The 22193-nt window shown below is 43.4% G+C and overlaps 1 protein-coding gene across 1 annotated transcript in view; it reads right to left on the minus strand.

Annotated features, from left to right (window-relative positions):
• Positions 1–22193, minus strand: part of PEX7 (peroxisomal biogenesis factor 7) — a 1057085-nt gene that overhangs the window by 957987 nt on the left and 76905 nt on the right. The window contains exon 3 of the mRNA XM_078649187.1: positions 8871–9021. Within this exon, the coding sequence (XP_078505313.1) occupies positions 8871–9021 (151 nt within the window). The remainder of the gene's footprint in view (positions 1–8870; positions 9022–22193) is intronic.

Genomic DNA, 22193 nt, shown 5'->3' on the forward strand with positions numbered 1-22193 from the left:
AAGAGCTGGGATATTTATTATGACCTATATGTTACATCTAATGATGAGTGTGACAAAAATTCTATAATAGCCCTAGTAAATAATAGCACTAACAGTTTGTCCCCGAGGTGTCGGTCGAAGATGTAGGCTGATCCCACCAAACAACAGAAAAAGGATAAAATTGCAACCATACTTGTATGAAGTAGTTTAACCCTTATTGACCTACTAGACTTAGCCTATATTAGAGTATTTGTTCACATTATAGGGTGAGGACCGCATCAGTTATATTGAGTATTCTATTAAATTATTAGCAAGACCAGAAAAAGATCTATCAAGCGGCAGTAGACCAGGTAGGGAGTTAAAGACTACACACGCAAAGAAATTATTATTAATTTTAGGGGGGCTCAAAAAATGCCAGCAGAAGGGAAAATCTCTCAAACTAAGAGCTTATTGCAAAGCTAGATTAACTAAAAAAACATGCATAGCTGCAAGCTGGGAAGTGCCAAGCGTATCTATCGACAAAAATGATAACTCCAACTATTCTGAGTAAGACTGAATATAAAAAATACATAATGCAAAGAGTCCCAAGAGGTATGATGTCCACCTAAACTTATATTACTCACACTAGTGCTACCCAATATTCCTCCAGGAAACAGGGTATAAGATTAAACAATAAGATCGTGAGGCAGTAATTTATGTGTACTTTGAGTTCATTTGTTATCAAATCCAATTTAAACAAAGAAAACAAACATATTTAAGGCATACCAAAAAATTAAATTGTGATGATTTGCTTTTACACACACACATATATATGTATATATATACACACACACACACACAATCATTCAGAAATTAATATCGATACTTACGGTGAATATATGCAATCCTTGTTCCAAATGGTCCAAGATATAACAAAGTAAAAAAGCACAGACGACCAACAAAAATCACAAACCTAATTTGTAGTATATTTGCTAGTGAATAATGGGGATCAGAATATCCACATAACACATCACCGACTTTCTGACCGTAGTGCATTCAAACTGGTAATTTAGTAGAAAATCACAAAAGTCAGAGGATAGGCATCAGAGAGGATGTACTGTTGAAGTTTTGGTCTTAATGAGCTGAAGAGTCTGCAGGACCATCATCAGGACTGAGTGTGGAAAATAAACCCAAACGTGGCTGGATGTCAATCAATTCTTCAACCATTAGCACAAAATGTAGATTTCTTTATCAAACCTTTTGTTGCTTTGACCAGGACCTATACTAGAAATAGTCTATCGGTGATCACACAAATTGAAGGTGAATTATTTGATTCTAAATATGATTATTCTGAAGCCCCTTGTGTTATTCTATTGATGTTATTTACTCTGTGCTTGAGACTCGTACTAGATCACATAGAATACCTACAATTTTTATCATTGAGTGTGACAAGGTAGTACTAGAATGTAACTATTTAATTTCCAAAGAGAGTTTTTGTCCAGATACAAGGAGTAACAATGGGAACAATGTTTGCCTCAGATATAGCTAATCTTTATGTTGCTGCCTTTGAGGACAGAACAATTTACTATAGATCAAATCCTGATAGATACTACATCAGAAAATGGCAAAGGTATATTGATGATGTACTCCTTGTTTGGAGAGGTTCTGTAATTGATTTAATGGATTTTCATAAATGGCTGAAAAATCCGTACAGCAGTTTACAATTTACTTAAGAATTCAATAATAATTTGATACATTTTTGGGTCTCACTATTAGAAATTACTCATGCACATTATACACAAGTCTCTATCCCAAGTAGACAGCAAGGTCCACACCACTAAAGTATAATAGCCATCATCCCAGAAACCTCAAAGACAACCTACTCTTTGGGCCATTTCTACGCATTAGGTGTAACTGCACTAAAAAGGAAGAGTACTTCAAAGAAGCCAAAAAGTTATCATCAAAGTGGATTGCTAGGGGATATCCCTACCATCTCATAAAGAGAACCCTTAAATTAGAATAGTATTATAACAGGGATTCACTTTTAACAGTCAAAGAAAAACCAAATGTTTCTAGTCGGGAATGTGTTACTACGTTTGGAATCTAATATGATAAAAAAAGATCATTTTAAAACATTTGCTTTTTTTTGCATTCAGAAAACCTCACTTTAAACAAACCAAGTTCTCCTTTAGGAGGGATAGGAATCTAAGAGACTTGTAATTGGAATGAAAATATTTTTTTTTAGTTGTGCATCAAAGAATGTAATTTATTGTACTGAATGTCCTTGTAACTTGAAATATATTGGCAAAACAATTCAGGAGAGTTGTCATCGCAATCTACAAAACCTATCAAGAATTCAGTGTAATGTTCAAAACGCTCCTTTAGCGGACCATTACAGAATGTTTGCTTATGCTACTAATGAAATGAAATGGTTTGCATTTAAAGTGATTGATGCCTCCAGGAGAAAACATAATGTGGATAGATTGCTTGCACTTACGGAGAATAGATGAATCTGGCAAGGTAACACTTTTAAGAAAGGCCTAAACCAACAGGTTGAATGGCACTCCTTAGCCAGCCTCTGCGTTTCTTATTTCATTTAATATATTTACCACTTCCATGGGTGCTGTGTGGTTGAAGTTTCTGCTAACTTCCTAGGAGCTTTGACGAACTGGCCCCTCTTTAAGATGCCAGCAATTTCTCTGTATATTTTAAATAAAGATTTGTAATCACGAGCACAGGACTCATAGGGGTTCTGAAGAATATTTATGTCCTGCTCTTTGGAAGTTTTGTTTGGATATTCACTTAGTTTCTACAGCAATAGTCTTGGGGCTATGATTTTCGGATACCATCGCCATTTTAAGATGGTGGCCATTATCCCTGCATATGTAGCGTGATCTATTCCACGTCTAACAGAGCGTTCAGATGTTCCCGGCTCCCAGTTTTTGGGTATTTATTTTTGGAACATTTCGTCTATATTTATCCATATTTATTTTTTGGCCATCTTATTGGTATTTATCCATATTTATTTTGTGTTTTGTAAACAGATGAGGGGATAGCACAATATTTCTGCATTTATTTAAAGGGTAAACATTAGCTCATACTTTTATGCCTATCAGGTTTTAGCACATTACACAGCCAAAGGTAATAAAATAATAAACCCAAATTAAAAAAATAGTGTAATAACACATATTCCTGTTGAGATATGCAGTAATTTAAGGACATCTGATCGAGCTTTGTAGCTGCCCATGCTGTTATTATGTACATGTACTGTCCTGAAAATCATTAATCTCAGCATGGTGAATCACTCAAAAGAAGCTAAATTATCTTTATTTTTCTGGTTTTAAAAATAAATACAGATAGGAGAGACAGTGTTTTCTGTCTGTATTTATCTGTAAAAATCAGTAAAAACAGAAAACAGGGAGCCCTAATTATGAATCATACCATATGGATGTTTTTCCCATTTGGTGGCTCGTATACAGGTATATCTATCATAACTCTAGGTATTGTGAATGGTTTATGTATCAGTGAGACACAGAATAAAAGCCATTTTTTGACACTTAAGATGGCGACCATGGTTCCAGGGTGTATCACATGATTCGCCCCCAGTCAGCCGGTGCACACAACAATAGTGTCTTGGTACCAAAGCAGATCAGGATTCTTTCATTATGGCAGATCGGTGCCGGTCAGATTCATTATGACCCTGTCTATAAGGTAGGAGGAGTCTCGCTACACTGTAGCTGTATTGTTGTTCTATTACTATAATAATAATAATAATAATAATAATAATAATAATAATAATGAAATTTCTAAAGCGCCTGGTTACGCCATCTCGGCGTGTCCCCGCGCTAGGTGAGAGGACCTACAGAGCATCAGTTCCCGCTGGACAAGACTATACCGTAAACATATAGGTTTTTAGTCGTTTCCTAAAATTAGTTTCCGACCCTTCCAGCCTGAGAGCAAGAGGGAGTTTGTTCCAGTTTTGTGCTGCTAGGAGGCGGAATGAGCGGCCGCCCATTCTCGCCTTCTTTATCTGTGGGATAACTAGTTGCACTGTCCCACATGATCTGAGAGATCTTCCAGGTATATATCTAGTGATCAGATTCCCCAAGTAAGAGGGAGCAACATTATGAAGGATACGGTGACAGGTGAGTAGTGCCTTAAATATCGCTCGTTTCCTGACAGGAAGCCAGTGCAAGAGCTCAAGGGCAGGCTTAGACGCCGCCCTTCTGGGCCGCATCAATACCAGCCTTGCTGTCGCATTCTGAAGAACCTGCAGCCTATCAAAGTTCTTGGCCGAGGCTCCCAGATACAATAGATTTCCATAGTCAAGGCGGGATGCGATGAGCGCATGTATCAGCGTCTGCCTGGCCTCTCTAGGGAGAAGATCCAAAGTTTTCCGTAAGATTTTTAAAACACCGAAACATTTCCCCACTAACCGGCGGATGTGACCATCATAGGAGAGGGAGGGATCTACCCAAATTCCCAGATTTTTTGCCTCTGTGCAGGGGATGGGGGTGGAACCCAAACTCGGCGGCCACCACTCCGAGGTCCAAGAGGACCCATTCCCCCTACCACCAGTACCTCGGTCTTGCTACCATTCAGCTTTAGGCAGTTCTTATCCATCCAGGAGGCAAGCTCCTGCATGCATGCTCTAAAGCTGGTAGCTGTATCCGTGGGCCTCTGGGATAGGGAGATCAGCAGCTGGGTATCATCAGCATAGGAGACCACCTCAACCCCAAACCTCTGCACAATCTCTGCCAGTGGAGACATGTAGAGATTGAACAGGGTGGGGCTCAGGGCCGAGCCCTGGGGTACCCCCTGCTCCAGTACAATATCATCAGAGTAGTGGTCTCCACGTTTGTCCTGGAAACTATGCCCCACTAGATAGGATTTAAGCCACCTCAGGGCTGGACATGAGACAGCCACCGCTACTACACTTATGAACTTACATTTTTTATATATTTTTATTATTTTTCAGATAATCTGAAGAATTACAGAATTTACAGCCACTACTTTTTTAGGGAGAGGTGTGGAATCGTATTTGCGACCTTGACTGATTTTTGTGATGTTTTATGTAGATTGACCTTTCATAAGTAGAACATAGTTTAATCTTAGGTGATTTCTTTGGTAAGTGTTTTATTAGGTGAACAACACTTACAACGCAACTTTTACATCGCAGAGCCTTTACAACGCAACCATAACAACGCAAACTATTACAACGCATTGCTCTGGGGGGCGCTCTAGGATAGGGAATAGGTTAATTTACTATCCAATAACCTTCCCTAGTGTCCACGAGGACTGGAGTTGGAATAGTAAATTAAACTATTCACTATCCAGCGCCCAAAAGCACTATGCGTTGTAATGGACTGCGTTGTAATACTTGCGTTGTTAAGGCATGCGATGTAAATGCATGCGTTGTGATGTCATACATCCGTTTTATTATGATATGGATGTTGGTGTATCCGGTATATTTATATGCATGTTTGACATGTAGGTGTATTTCCGGTTTTGGCTAATTAGTTGCACTGACGGTGTTTGGTGGTGCTAAAAGTTTTTTGGGGTAGCACACTTTTGGTGATTGATACACATTGTGATTTTCTTTTTGGCGTACAATTTATTTTGTTTTATTTTTCATAATATTTGTTTACATTTATGTATCCTGACAGGTTCCTCAAGGGTCTGTCTGTTTGGCTTTGTTTTCGACACTCAGTCCTGATGATGGGTGTGAAGACTCTTTAGTCAGTTTTAGACCTAAACATCAACAGTACTTTCTCTCTGACGCCTATCTTCAGACTTCGATCATTTTCAACTAAATTACCAGGTTGAATGGACTATGGTCAGAAAGTCTATGATGTGTTAGGTGGATATACCGATCCCCATTAATCACTAGCAAATATGCTACAAATTGGATTTTCTGATTTTTGTGGGTGGGCAGTGCTTTTTACATTGTTACATCTTGGCCAGTTGGAACAAGGATTGTGTATATTCTTCATAAGTATTGATATTGATTGGTGAATGATTGTGTGTGTGTGTGTGTGTGTGTGTGTGTGTGTGTAGATATATATAGCATTCTCTCCAGACTTCCTTGGCGAAAAGGGAGAGACGGACCTAAACGGATAAGGCAGGAAAACGTTCATTCTTCTTTCCCTCTGCGACACATTTCGAGCATGCTGTGCCCTTGATCACACTAGACAACTTGCCTCCGCCATTATTTTTATGTGTGCTAGGTGTCCAACCCTTACGTGAGTCACATGACCACTTGCATGAACATAGAAGAAATATTTCGTACACAGGCATTTGAATTGTGCCAACCTTGTGAAGAAATGCTTCTATAACAAGATGTCCTCATAATTGTAAACAGCTTCAATGCTTGCTGTTAAAGTGGCAATGCAAAGAATAAATACATAAATATATAAGTATTAAATATATTGCATATTCTATAGTCAATGTGAAACGGATAGCATACCCAAATACATAAATAAATCCATCAATAAATAGATAAATATGTATAAGACCATTGTGCAAAACGTCGCAATTTGTGCCAATTTGCAAAAATATGGGCCTATGGCATGGCAGCAAAACAACCTAGGGCCAGATGTAGGTAGAATGGATTTACCGATTCTTAATTACCGAATTTTACCGATTCGGTAATTAAGAATCGGTAAATCTGAGGGGTGGATATGTAGGTATTCCAGATGTGCTGGAATACCGAATCGGAACAAATCGGTATTTACCGAATCGGTAAATACCGAATCGGTAATGCCCATTCATTCGTTTGGGCTTTGAAGCCCATAGGAATGAATGGGCATTACCGATTCGGTATTTACCGAATCGGTAAATACCGATTTTCACAAGGGTGCAGGGGGTGTCACTTTGACACCCTCTGGCCCCCCCAAAACAGGCTCGGGTGCCATGTGGCAGGCATACATGCCCTAAGAGCAGGTCTGCCTGTCATATGGCATAGGTGTGCATGCACACATGTGCATGCACACCGGAATCGGTATTTTACCATCAAATTGGATTTGATGGTAAAATACCGATTCGGTAAGGCTTTTGGGACTCAGAAGAGTCCCACCTACATCTCAGATTTACTGAATCGGTAAAAATACCGATTCGGTATTTTACAGAATCGGTAAATTTACCGAATCGGTAAATTTACTGATTCTGTAAAAAAGTGCCCCTACATGCCAAATCTGTAATACCGGTCGGTAACGGCCGAAAATACCGATTTTCGGCCGTTACCAACCGACCTACATCTGGCCCCTATATATTTAATTGTGCCAAATGTCCATTGCTATATCGTAGTTTGTCCTATTGTTGATCCACATAAGAACATAAATATAAATAAATATAGATAAATACATGTGAAAAATGTTTGTGTATATATATATATATTTATATATATATATATTTAAAAGCAAACTTTCTTCACAATTTAATTTTGTGGTACTTATTATATGCTTTATTTTAATAAATCATTATAGGTTGAATTTTGATAACAACTGAACTTAAAGGACATATAAGTGACTCCTTCAGGAACCTACTGTTCTATGATTAAGTCCACCTAAACGTTACACATTAAAAAGGATCCATTTCTTCTCTGGATTATCTGCTTATACTGGGTATCCTTTCCAAATATTGCTACAGCTATTTAAATGCGTAACAGACTAATCATTAAGGGCATAATATACCTGACGGTCAGATTAATTGATTGTCCTAAATGATTCTGAACAACTGAAAGCCAAAATCCATTTGTTAGATGCCTACCTCTTAACTAAACTTAGTCAACAGTCAAGAGATTAGCCATGAATAATGTCATCTAGCGTGTGTCCATATGGTACAGAGGGAGAGGGGTCCAAAAAAGAAATTCACTTAGGAGTGCCCAAGTTCTCGGGTGGGTTACAGCTCCCATTTTGACAACAGCTCTAACTACTGCTTTCATAATCTTTCAACTGCCACATCGCCCAAACTCAGTCTCCTGTACTTCCTAAGTATGATAAGTACATTCAATTTCATAAGACTTCCCAACCAATCAGCTTTATTGAAACAAGTATTTTTACTCAGCAGATAAATTAGGCTCGCCAGCCAATCACATGCAACCAGAATATCTTAAATTGGACCCATGTCACAAGAAAACATACCTGTAACATTATGTAACACAGTAGCATGGAGTGTACTGTCCACCCTTGGTAATTGCTAGGGTACTACATTTGTATAGAATGTTGTTTCTGTGCAAGTAACTGAAAATCATGTCCACAGAGTGGGCAGACTTATCAACCACCTACTAAATGTTGCCAACTTATTTATCAGAAACACTATTTATGTCATATAGACACGAAAAAAGATAATTTATCATTCAGTGTATTCAATGTAAAAATCAACAACATAAACTTAAAAGTACCAATTTACATTTTCGATAAAACATCAGTCGTTTAAAAAAAATGTAAATGCTTGGCTTGTCATCACAATTCATTAATGTACACTATTATTCATAAATGGTAAGTCTAGTACAGACAACACATTCTTAACTTGAGCAACCTTAGACCTTGTAGGGCACTACGGTTAAAGAAAATGTGGGATATCATTTTAGTTGCAAATAGTCTGCAAAGTGTATAGTCATAAGGGACATGAGTTCAGGCCACAGTAGTTCCTTATATGGAAAGATGCCCAAAGCACAATCACAGGTATTTATTTAAGAACTTTGCACACCTCAGTAAGTTTGTAAGTACATAGATGAATTTGGTCTAGCATCGAAGGCTTTACAGTGCACAGCATATATAAGGTTTGTGCTCAACAATGACAAATTCGATTTTTTAACTGAAGCCTGAACTTGGTATATGTGATAGTGAATCATATATCTAAACACATATTTCTCTGTAAAGCATTCATAGTCTACCTCAAATGGCATTTACCTCTTGAGTGTGTTCCTTGTAAACCTGTAGAGGGCCTTCAGGCTTTGCAGTATCCCAGAGTTGCAAGGAGCCATCTCCACTTGATGTTACCAGGACATGTTCATTGTTTTCACTCCACGTCACATCAAACAGGCCATCATTCCAGTCGAAACTAAAACAGAAAAATAAAGACATTATCATCATTAAAGACTCAATAGTGACAGAGGAAAGAATATATACACTGCAGCTAGGTGTATTAATAAGCTATTTGCTAGACAATAACCTTGCGAATGCTCAAGGAATTAGTATCTACCGTTTGGTGGGAAGATAACCCTGCACCTAAGCCTGTGAAAAAATGTCACCATGGTTCAGTATGCATAAGGAAGTAAAAAGAATGATTTAGTTCAACATTCTCTTATGATAGAAACAACAAAAATACAGGCTATCCTTCAAATAAGGCACAAACCTATTTTGAATCATACAGTTCATGCAAATTCTGTTTCTACATGAGGGTTCTAAAAGTGCAATTAGTTCCTGGGAAAATAGTGTGGAAACCCCTAGCGTTAAGGCAAAACAGCTGTTGGGACTACGATGGGACACTGCTGATTTAGAGTCTTGTCTGGGCTGAAGAACACCAGCCATCTTCCAACGGGTGATGAACGACACTGTGCTGTACGGATATGGGGTGCATTATATGGGTGTACCCACTCGTTAGTGCGACCTCACCGTGTAACACACTTACCAAGCCCGTTGAGACCAGTAGGTTTCGTTTGTTAAACCCTTAGCCTAACCCTGGGTAGCTTTGGCTTTGAGAAGTCAGGCTTACATAATGGAAAACGTGTAAAGGCTTATAATGGACAAATAATGGAGACACACAAGAAATCTGACACCAATTTATAATAACATAGCAGATTGTTATATATTTTTAGACACCAAAATGAAAAAGGTTCACCGGAGGGTTCTGGAGATATAGATTTTACAAGGTATAATAAATCACGGCTTTTTACTCAAGCATTGGCAAATTTAACAAATCTGAAACTTGGCAACGTTTTCACGAAAACCTTTGGCAAGTTGTATCACAGTTACTTGGAGTTGCTTTATACAGCCAACTCCGGCAGAAAGCTAGTCAGGGGGAACAGCAACGTCCTCAGAAACAGTTACCTCAAGAAGAAAAGCAGTTTTCGGTTCAATGTCATCGTCAGTGGCTCCTTGCCATTGACTTCTATGGAGTGGTCCTGATGCATGCAATACAGGATGCTGAGGATACTCAAGGATGCTGAAGATGCTGCAGTCGATGGTGGTCTTCCTCGGGCTACTCCTCGGTCCATGAGCTTGGTGAAGAGATCCTGGCAGCAGATGTCAACGTCTCTCAAAATCCTCTTGAGCTTGGCAGGAGTCAAGTCACCACTGGGCTATCAGTTGCCTGGTACTGAGGTTTTAGCAGTTCCCTTTTTTTCACGATAACTTGCCTTCTGGGTGACCAAGCTGCACTCCAACTACTCTCCCAGGTCCAGCAGACTGGGGGCTACTTTTGAGCATCTGGTTCTGGTCCTTGGGGCTGCACAGTGGCAAGGAGCAGTAGATTAGGGATCAAGGCTACCAACTCGCCCCAGCAGGCTTCGTCAACTGTTGTGGTCCTGAGCTGCGAGCAGGAGGTCAGCCAAATGACCCTTGAAGTCTCTTGCTTTGACTGGGCTCTCAATGAACAGGATACAGAAGGCTCATTTATTTCTTTTGCTAGCCAGCAGGTGCAGTAGGGACAATCCACATCAGTCAACCTCTCTTCACCAGGTCCTTGGTGCAGCAGGGCAGTCCTTTTTTGGCCTTCTTTTCCAGTCCAACGAGATTTCAGTTCCTGGCGCAAGGGGTGCCATTTCTATGCCCAGAACATTCTCTCAGGGGCGGAAGCAATAACTAGCAAATGGTTCTTGATGACTACTTTCCGTGAACTGTGTGCCATCTAGCTCCCCCAGAAGGCTCCATTCTCCCCACGGTCAAGATGGCAGAACCCCTCTCTTGGCATACAGCACTTCCTAGCCAAACCCGGAGGTGTGGCTACATGCCCCTCGAAAACCGGTTTGACAAGTGGCTTTCCCTCTTGGTCCCTAGTGCCAGCCTGTCTGCTTAAACAATTGAGCAGCCCCTCTCCCAAGTGTTTTCCATTCACCCTTTAAAGGCGGCATCTTCTTTTAAGCTCGCCTTTTTGGCTAACACCCGTTCGGCTTCCTACCAAGGAGAGGTAACACCTCTCCCCGATGCAGGCTTCTACTGTGTCCTTTCCTGGGAGATGTTCACAAGTAACCCCAGGAGAGCAAAAAGCTGTCTGCGAGAACAGTCATTGTGTGCAACCATAAACGAGCACTGGATACCTTGGGCTACTAAAATGGCAACTTCTTAGGTTGCACTCTGCCCACCAATAACATGTTGCCCTTAGAACAGAACATGCACCAATTGAGAACAGGGTTTACGTTATAATATCTGCAATTGCTGTGCCTGTCTCTATTTTTTCAGTACAAAAGGGGGTGGTGATGAACGGAGCATCTGAACCAATCAAACACTCACACCCAGTCAAAAGATCTGGGTTTGACCCATCACCGTTCTTTAGCCCACTCTGCCACCCCAGTTCAGACATGGCTATATGCAAATCAGTCTGACCCTGTGCCTCATGGGAACAGTCCAGCCGAACTGCCAAGCCATGCCTTCCCTGGACCGGAAACAAGCTTCCGAGGACCAGTTTCTGGCATTACAGCCGTCTTCAGCCCGGCTTGCTTGAATCCAGTGGCAAAGTGAGCAAGGGACTCACGTCTGAGCGTACCCTGCCACACTTATGATGGCCAAAAGCGGTACAAAAGGGGGCATTCATTTGGACTCCTGATAGAAGGAAAAAGTTTAAAAGAATAATGATTATACAAACAAAATGGCTCGTTATTTTTTTACGTATAATACAAAAAGACAACCGTTTGGAGAAAAGGGGGGGGGGAGTGGAAAAGTCTATGGTCTGCCAAAGCCTGGTCTATTGTCCAGAGACCTCTTTGGGTGGTGCCCTTTTTTCCAACTCTATGGCGGCGAGGTTCAAAAATGTTATGGTTTTACATGAGAGTTCTATCCAAGAACCGCTTAGGCATCTTATTACCGCCGCCCTGCAAGTTCTCACCTGGGCTTCTCTTAAGAGAGATCGAAGAAGCGTTTTTCTTAGATTTTGAAGTGCAGGGTATATGCATATAAGATGCAGTAAAGACTCTGCGCCGTTGCCACAGAGGCGGCACTCGGGAGTTGCCCACAGCCGTAGCCATTTGGGAATGAGGTCTTTGGACGAGAAGCCGCCCAGCCTTAAAAGGCTTAATTTCCTTTTATAGTGGTCCCTGAAGCATTCTTTCAGATAATCCTGTGGTTTTAATGATTTGATTGATTTGATTTTTCAATTTATATAGCGCGCGAATGCCCGAAGGCGTCTTGGCGCTGAGATTCCCACTAACTCATTAAAGGTGTATACTTAGAGCTGTTTACCGAAGTGCCATGTTTTGACTCCCTTTCTGAAGGATTTCAGGGATGGACTGGTTTTTAAGTCTAGTGGTAGTTGGTTCCATGTTTTTGCCGTCTGTACCAGGAAGCTTCTGCCTCCCCAATTTGTTCTTCTGAATCTGGGTACCTTTATGAGTTTCATTTGGCCGGATCTCAGAAGTCTTTTAGGCTCATATAGTTGCAGGTGTGTTTTTAGAAATTTTGATCCAGTTCCATTTATTGCTTTGTATGCCAAGCATAGTGACTTAAATTTTATCCTGCTTGCAATTGGGAGCCAGTGCAAACTTTTTAATTTATGGCTTATTTTTTCAAACTTTGGTATTTCCAGTATCAGCCTTGCTGCTGCGTTCTGAAGGCGTTGCAACTTAAGGAGAATTTTCTTCCTTGCTCCGGCATATAGGCCATTTCCGTAGTCCAGTCTGGACAAGGCCAATGCCGTCGCCACTGTTTTGCGTGATTCATGCGGTATGTAAGGTAAAATCTTTTTAATCATTTTCAGGATGTACCAGAGTGATGAAGCTAGTTTGCTTGCTTGAGCATCAAATGAAAGGTTAGTATCTAACATTATTCCTAGATTTTTCACCTTTTCCGACGACTCTGGGCATCTTCCCATATCTGCAGGCCACCATAGAGGTGACCATATGTTTGTGTCTCCTCCTAGTATCAGGACTTCACTCTTATCGCCGTTTAGTTTCAAGCAATTCATTTTCATCCATTGGCTGATTTTTGTCATACAGCGTTGGAATTTTTCTGCTGTGTCTTGTACCTCCTTACTTATTGACACCACAATTTGGGTGTCGTCGGCGTAGGATATAGGAGTAAAGCCGTCGTTCCTTATTATTTGCGCAAGTGGAGCTACATATAAATTAAAAAGAGTGGGGCTCATTGATGATCCCTGCGGGACTCCACATGGTAGGCTGAACAGATTAGATTTCGCTTCTCCTGATTCAACTGAGAATGTTCTGTTCTCTAGGTAAGAGGCTATAAGAGCGCAGGTTGACTCATGTGCGTTTGCTGCTTTTAGCCGTGTTATGAGAATTTCGTGGCTGACCGTATCGAAGGCCGCTGATAAGTCAAGTAATATCAGTGCAGCCTTCGATCCATTATCCATTATTGTCCTGAGTTCCTCCACTGCTGTGATCAAGGCTGTCTCCGTCCCGTGTTCTGCCCGGAAACCAAATTGAGAATGGTCCAGCCAGTCTCCGTCCATCAGATGTTGAGATAGTTGTTTATTTAGCAGCTTCTCCAGAATTTTAGCTGCAAAAGGGATCCTAGCTATGGGCCTATAGTTGTTAGGATTTTCACAGTCCAGATTAGGTTTCTTTAACAGAGGCCTAATGGATATCATTTTCCAGTCATCTGGGAAGATGTTGGAGTTGATAATTTTGGAAAATAATTTTTCCAAGACCAGGCTTAGTTCAGTGGAGCAAACCTGCATAATTCGGGGTGGACAGGGGTCTGTTGGGCTACCAGAGTTGGTAGTGAGGATTTCTTTCTGGATCTGCTCGGCTGTAGGGGGTATAAATCTAAAAGCTGATGTTTGGTCTTGTTGGGTTTCTAAATTTATTGAGTGTAATGTGTCCTTTTCCATGGTTTCGTTGTTCTGATTTTTGAATGAGTTATATACTGGTGAGACTTTATTAACAAAGAAGTCGCCTAGTATATTGCAAAATTTTGGTGACAGTGCTTCCTGGTTATTGTTTTCGAGCTTTGAAAGTTTTTTGACAGTGTCGAAAAGAGTTTTGCTGGAGTTTTTTGACTCATTGATCTTATTGGTGAAGTATCTACTTTTTTCTTCTATTATTAGTTTTTTATAATTGTTTAAGGTGACTGTATATTCTTGTCTAAGGTGGGCGTCGTAGTTGGTTCTCCATTTTTTCTCAGCTCTTCTACACGTTTGTTTTTGTGTTTTTAGCGCGTCTGAGAACCAAGGTTGTGATGGGGTTTTTCTTTTCATGGTTACCTTTTTTTGAGGGATAGTTGAATTGACTGTCTTGTCTATCCACTCGTTAAATTGTTTGCAGGCTATGTTAATATTATCGTCAAGCGTGTGATAGTAGATTTGGAGTTTGTCCTTAAACGCCTGATTGTCAATTTTAGACCAGTCCTGATAAATTACTTGCTTAATGATTTCCACTGGTCTTCCAGTCTCCTTTTTAACTTCCAGCATAAAAGTTACTAGTTTATGATCTGTCCATGGAACAGGGAGGGTATCTACTTTATTTAGATGCTGACAAGACGAAAAAATACCGTCTAGTGTATGTCCAGCATTGTGGGTTTTAGAATTGACTTTTTGTTCCAGGTCAAAATTTGCTAATGCATCAATAAATGCTGCTATCTTGGGGTCTGATTTTTTCTCTAGGTGTAGATTAAAATCACCTAGGATAGTGTAATCGGGACATGTCACACTGGATTCCAGAAATGGGCTTAGCAGGTCGATTAGGGGTTTTTTTGCACTGGGTGGTCTGTATATTAGTATTCCATTAAAAGTGTAGTTATTTGTAATCTTTATTTGGAATGTCAATATTTCACAGTCTGAGGTGTTACCCTTATCTGAGGTTTTAATCTTAAAATCATCCTTTGCTATAATCGCTAAGCCTCCTCCTCGTTTTATTTTTCTGTCAACTCTAGAAAGAGTTTTAGGTAGGTATATGACGGCAAAACGATCCAGGCATGGCTTTTGCCAGCCACTGCTGCTTTGTCCATGAGTAGTGATGATTGTTTGACTGCTTTCTTGGTTATCAGTTTGAAGGCGGAATATGTCATGGGCAGACGCCAAGATTCATCTAGTTTTAATGTCTCCAAAGCTTGCCTCAAGATCTTGTATATTGAGTCTGGTAGCCCGGCCTGTTTTTCAACTTCTAACCAGCATAGGTGGGCCAGGGATTCACCTTCTGCGTCCCTCATACGCCAATAATATTTGGCGCGTGCTCCTTGTCTTGCTGGGAGCTGGTTAGTGAGACCGAACTCCAAACGAATTTGGGCTTGAAAAGAGTTTTAAACAGCCTAGATTGGGCGAGATTTAACGCTGTGGCGTCCCGGATTGCCAGTAGTTCAGAGCCGTATGTCAATGATGGCAGAAATTTGGCGGCTACGATGTTAAGGATGTGGCCGGTGGAATGACCTTTTAATTGCTTTTGAACAGTTTTGAAAGCAAATTGAAGCTGCTTTGCTTTGGATTCCCCCTGTTCTAGGTGCTGTTTAAACTTTAAACGGTGGTCCAGTAAGATTCCCAGGTATTTATAATGATCTACCTGTATTAAAGGGGTAGAATTTATCCTCCAGACGAAAGTTTTTTTTTTTTTCCGGAACCACCGAAGCATATGATGTTAGTTTTCTTTAGGTTTGTAATCAGTTGTGCGTTCGCGAGGTACTGCGACAGTTTGGAGATCAAGCGTTGTAAACCGATGGGGGGTTTTGAAAGGAGCACAATGTCGTCTGCGTATTGGAGACTTGTTATAGGTGAGTGGGCCAATTTTGGTGGGTCTCCCTGGATGGTGCTTAGGTCACTTTCTAGGTCTGCGGTATAGATGTTAAAGAGGCTGGGGGCCAGAACGCAGCCTTGCTTTAAACCGTTGGTTGTATGGAATTTCCTTGTCAGGCGTCGCCCATCTCCTTTTTTCACCTGGACCCAAGTATCTGTATATAGCTCGATAATTGCTCCCAGCAACTTTGGCGGCACGCCCCAGGCTTTCATTTTGGCCCAAAGATTAGATCTAGGCACTTTATCAAAGGCCGCTTTTAGGTCCAGAAAACAAGTGTACAGCGGGGTGGAGTTATTGATAGCTTTGTTAACGAGGAGGGTTAACGCAGATAGATTGGTCAAGGTGCCCAGTCCTAGCCGAAAGCCTGTTTGTGTCCGGGGAATTATCCCTGTACTGCTCACCCAGGATTCCAGTTCTGCCAACAAGTTGGAAGCGTAGGTCTTAGCCTCCACGTCTATTAAGGCTATAAGCCTGTAGTTGTTAGGGTCTGAGCGGGACCCGGATTTATGGATAGGATGCAGAATGCTGCCTCTCCATGATTCGGGAATGTTTCCGGTCTTTAGAATCTGACCGAATAAAGGTGTTAGTTTGCTGGCCCAAAACGATGGGTCTTTCCTAAATAAGGCGTTGGGAAGTCCGACTGGGTGTGAGTGTTTGATTGGTTCAGATGCTCCGTCCATCACCACCCCCTTTTGTACCGCTTTTGGCCGCCTTAAGTGTGGCAGGGTATGCTCAGACGTGAGTCCCTTGCTCACTTTGCCACTGGATTCAAGCAAGCCGGGCTGAAGATGGCTGTAATCCCAGAAACCGGTCCTCGGAAGCTTGTTTCCGGTCCAGGGAAGGCATGGCTTGGCAGTTCGGGCTGGACTGTTCCCATGAGGCACAGGGTCAGACTGATTTGCATATAGCCATGTCTGAACTGGGGTGGCAGAGTGGGCTAAAGAACGGTGATGGGTCAAACCCAGATCTTTTGACTGGGTGTGAGTGTTTGATTGGTTCAGATGCTCCGTCCATCACCACCCCCTTTTGTACCGCTTTTGGCCGCCATAAGTGTGGCAGGGTATGCTCAGACGTGAGTCCCTTGCTCACTTTGCCACTGGATTCAAGAAAGCCGGGCTGAAGACGGCTGTAATGCCAGAAACCGGTCCTCGGAAGCTTGTTTCCGGTCCAGGGAAGGCATGGCTTGGCAGTTCGGGCTGGACTGTTCCCATGAGGTACAGGGTCAGACTGATTTGCATATAGCCATGTCTGAACTGGGGTGGCAGAGTGGGCTAAAGAACGGTGATGGGTCAAACCCAGACATTTTGACTGGGTGTGAGTGTTTGATTGGTTCATATGCTCCGTCCATCACCACCCCCTTTTGTACCGCTTTTAGCCGCCATAAGTGTTGCAGGGTATGCTCAGACGTGAGTCCCTTGCTCACTTTGCCACTGGATTCAAGCAAGCCGGGCTGAAGACGGCTGTAATGCCAGAAACCGGTCCTCGGAAGCTTGTTTCCGGTCCAGGGCAGGCATGGCTTGGCAGTTCGGGCTGGACTGTTCCCATGAGGCACAGGGTCAGACTGATTTGCATATAGCCATGTCTGAACTGGGGTGGCAGAGTGGGCTAAAGAACGGTGATGGGTCAAACCCAGATCTTTTGACTGGGTGTGAGTGTTTGATTGTTTCAGATGCTCCGTCCATCACCACCCCCTTTTGTACCGCTTTTAACCGCCATAAGTGTGGCAGGGTATGCTCAGACGTGAGTCACTTGCTCACTTTGCCACTGGATTCAAGCAAGCCGGGCTGAAGACGGCTGTAATGCCAGAAACCGGTCCTCGGAAGCTTGTTTCCGGTCCATGGAAGGCATGGCTTGGCAGTTTGGGCTGGACTGTGCCCATGAGGCACAGGGTCAGACTGATTTGCATATAGCCTTGTCTGAACTGGGGTGGCAGAACGGGCTAAAGAATGGTGATGGGTCAAACCCAGATCTTTTGACTGGGTGTGAGTGTTTGATTGGTTCAGATGCTCCGTCCATCACCACCCCCTTTTGTACCGCTTTTGGCCGCCATAAGTGTGGCAGGGTATGCTCAGACGTGAGTCCCTTGCTCACTTCACCACTGGATTCAAGCAAGCCGGGCTGAAGACGGCTGTAATGCCAGAAACCGGTCCTCGGAAGCTTGTTTCCGGTCCAGGGAAGGCATTGCTTGGCAGTTCGGGCTGGACTGTTCCCATGAGGCACAGGGTCAGACTGATTTGCATATAGCCATGTCTGAACTGGGGTGGCAGAGTGGGCTAAAGAACGGTGATGGGTCAAACTCAGATCTTTTGACTGGGTGTGAGTGTTTGATTGCTTCAGATGCTCCGTCCATCACCACCCCCTTTTGTACCGCTTTTGGCCGCCATAAGTGTGGCAGGGTATGCTCAGACGTGAGTCCCTTGCTCACTTTGCCACTGGATTCAAGCAAGCCGGGCTGAAGACGGCTGTAATGCCAAAACCGGTCCTCGGAAGCTTGTTTCCGGTCCATGGAAGGCATGGCTTGGCAGTTCGGGCTGGACTGTTCCCATGAGGCACAGGGTCAGACTGATTTGCATATAGCCTTGTCTGAACTGGGGTGGCAGAACGGGCTAAAGAACGGTGATGGGTCAAACCCAGATCTTTTGACTGGGTGTGAGTGTTTGATTGGTTCAGATGCTCCGTCCATCACCACCCCCTTTTGTACCGCTTTTGGCCGCCATAAGTGTGGCAGGGTATGCTCAGACGTGAGTCCCTTGCTCACTTTGCCACTGGATTCAAGCAAGCCGGGCTGAAGACGGCTGCAATGCCAGAAACCGGTCCTCAGAAGCTTGTTTCCGGTCCAGGGAAGGCATGGCTTGGCAGTTCGGGCTGGACTGTTCCCATGAGGCACAGGGTCAGACTGATTTGCATATAGCCATGTCTGAACTGGGGTGGCAGAGTGGGCTAAAGAACGGTGATGGGTCAAACCCAGATCTTTTGACTGGGTGTGAGTGTTTGATTGGTTCAGATGCTCCGTCCATCACCACCCCCTTTTGTACCTCTTTTGGCCGCCATAAGTGTGGCAGGGTATGCTCAGACGTGAGTCCCTTGCTCACTTTGCCACTGGATTCAAGCAAGCCGGGCTGAAGACGGCTGTAATGCCAGAAACCGGTCCTCGGAAGCTTGTTTCCGGTCCAGGGAAGGCATGGCTTGGCAGTTCGGGCTGGACTGTTCCCATGAGGCACAGGGTCAGACTGATTTGCATATAGCCATGTCTGAACTGGGGTGGCAGAGTGGGCTAAAGAACGGTGATGGGTCAAACCCAGATCTTTTGACTGGGTGTGAGTGTTTGATTGGTTCAGATGCTCCGTCCATCACCACCCCCTTTTGTACCGCTTTTGGCCGCCATAAGTGTGGCAGGGTATGCTCAGACGTGAGTCCCTTGCTCACTTCACCACTGGATTCAAGCAAGCCGGGCTGAAGACGGCTGTAATGCCAGAAACCGGTCCTCGGAAGCTTGTTTCCGGTCCAGGGAAGGCATGGCTTGGCAGTTCGGGCTGGACTGTTCCCATGAGGCACAGGGTCAGACTGATTTGCATATAGCCATGTCTGAACTGGGGTGGCAGAGTGGGCTAAAGAACGGTGATGGGTCAAACTCAGATCTTTTGACTGGGTGTGAGTGTTTGATTGCTTCAGATGCTCCGTCCATCACCACCCCCTTTTGTACCGCTTTTGGCCGCCATAAGTGTGGCAGGGTATGCTCAGACGTGAGTCCCTTGCTCACTTTGCCACTGGATTCAAGCAAGCCGGGCTGAAGACGGCTGTAATGCCAAAACCGGTCCTCGGAAGCTTGTTTCCGGTCCATGGAAGGCATGGCTTGGCAGTTCGGGCTGGACTGTTCCCATGAGGCACAGGGTCAGACTGATTTGCATATAGCCTTGTCTGAACTGGGGTGGCAGAACGGGCTAAAGAACGGTGATGGGTCAAACCCAGATCTTTTGACTGGGTGTGAGTGTTTGATTGGTTCAGATGCTCCGTCCATCACCACCCCCTTTTGTACCGCTTTTGGCCGCCATAAGTGTGGCAGGGTATGCTCAGACGTGAGTCCCTTGCTCACTTTGCCACTGGATTCAAGCAAGCCGGGCTGAAGACGGCTGTAATGCCAGAAACCGGTCCTCAGAAGCTTGTTTCCGGTCCAGGGAAGGCATGGCTTGGCAGTTCGGGCTGGACTGTTCCCATGAGGCACAGGGTCAGACTGATTTGCATATAGCCATGTCTGAACTGGGGTGGCAGAGTGGGCTAAAGAACGGTGATGGGTCAAACTCAGATCTTTTGACTGGGTGTGAGTGTTTGATTGGTTCAGATGCTCCGTCCATCACCACCCCCCTTTTGTACCGCTTTTGGTCGCCATAAGTGTGGCAATGTATATGTGATTTCAAATGTATATTTTTTAACGGATATGTCTAACACAAGCCTGAGCTGGTCTTAACTTGTTTAAATAAATTGTATATTTTTACTATATATTTTTTCGCATTGATTGATTCTGCATTTCCTTATGTGTTGTTTGAAAATGTTACATTAGTGCTTTGTGCTGATACTATTGAGCTGAATGAATGCCTAGGTTTATAGTTACCAAAGGGAAACTTATTTTCTGACATTTGTCGCTTGGCACCCTACTCCTTTGGGTTATTAGGTCCCTCTCTTTTAATAGAGAATATATTCCTCAAGCAGGAGATGCCACAAGAAGCCCAGGCAGAGGAAAGGTCTAGTGGAGGGACCCAAAAAATCAAGCTTCAAACAAAAAGTGCATTTTAGAGGCCAGAAGTCCTGATGAAATTGCATTTTGTGGCTAGCACTGACCACCAGGAGCAAAAAGAGCTCAACATCAGCAAAGCCAGACATCATCTTTTAAAGCTCGGTCCAAGGGGGACTGAGCAGTAACCACAACGGGTAGCGGTCCACCGTATATTTCAAACTTCCCCAGCGAGTGCCAAGCCCCAGGGGTTCGGTGTAATCTTAATCATGATATTTTCACTGGGGAGGGCGGCGTAATCACATACGGCCCTGCGCAGCCCCATCTCCGGGGCTTGATGCAAATATAAATTGCCCCATGGGTCCCCATCCCCCTGATACGAAAGAGGACAAAGGATGCACTAAGAGAAGTGCCACTGTGCTGTACTCCGCCTTGCCATGGCTCCTCCCCCTCCCCTTGCCCATGACTAGGGGTAGTGGGGAAGACGCAGCCCCTACAACCATCCACCCAGGAAGAAGCAAGCAGAAGAAAAGAATCCAGATGGCTCCAGAGCTGGCACCATGGGCAGTGTCAACTAGGGGGAGAGCTGGGTGGGCAGCGTGGGAGTGGGCTCCCTGCACTTCCCCAGAAGAGGGGAAAAAAGCAGCACCCGGTGGGCACTGGCACCCCGTACTAAAAAAAGAAAAAGTGAAAAAGGCAGCGCAGAGGACGCCTAAAAAAGGAATGAAAAGCCTCTGGGGTAGCAGAAAATCAGCTATTTAAATATGCAAGCCAGGGGAATGGCATGCGCCATTGCAAGGGCTTTCAAATTTGCATATTGGCCTCGTGGTGTCCCAGAAAGGGCAGGGGCACTGCTAATGTGGTTTCTAGAATGTTTGGGAACAGCAAGAACTGCAGCAGCCCTCTCATAATGCTTCACAAAAGTAGCCCAACGTCTTGACCCCGGGAGAAGCTTCCCATTGTTTCAAGTGCTCCTGGAGCTGGAGCTTTTTGCTCATTAGCCCTTGAATGCACAGGCCCCTGTTGGTTAGTCCTCAAACTGCAGTAGCAGCATAGTAAAAGTAGAAATGAGTCTCTGCAACACGTTTTTAATGACAATGGAAATGATTTACCATTCAAAGTCGTATACTAAAATGAATACTACAGAATGTTGATACTTTCCCTGTTGACTTCAATGGTGTTACAAATGGTGAAATATACCTTGTGGATGCTTGTGTTAAAGTGGGCTCAAGCAAGTAGGCTTGCCTTATTGATAATGGCAGACCCTTTTACTTTACTATTGCATCTAGACTAGGTGAGGTTACTGTAAATAACCGGTGTATATAAGGGTGAGCACCCACTAGAGGTGTAATGTTTTATGAAGGTGTCACCAGAAATATTTTCATCAACCTGAAAGTATATATTTGTGATTAATACATAGTATTTAGTAGTGTGTGTAATATAACTACTTTCCCTTTTTAAAAGAAAAAACACAGTCTGGACAATGATTTATTGAGTGTTGTCATTGCGTAACAACGAGCTGGCCCACACCTCCTCCCCTGAGGCCTTTAACGCCTCTGCTTTGCAACCCTGACAGTCAAGTACTACAATAGGGTACTTGGTTCCCAG

The sequence above is a fragment of the Lissotriton helveticus genome, chromosome 6, assembly GCF_964261635.1.
Source record: "Lissotriton helveticus chromosome 6, aLisHel1.1, whole genome shotgun sequence".
Taxonomy (NCBI): domain Eukaryota; kingdom Metazoa; phylum Chordata; class Amphibia; order Caudata; family Salamandridae; genus Lissotriton; species Lissotriton helveticus.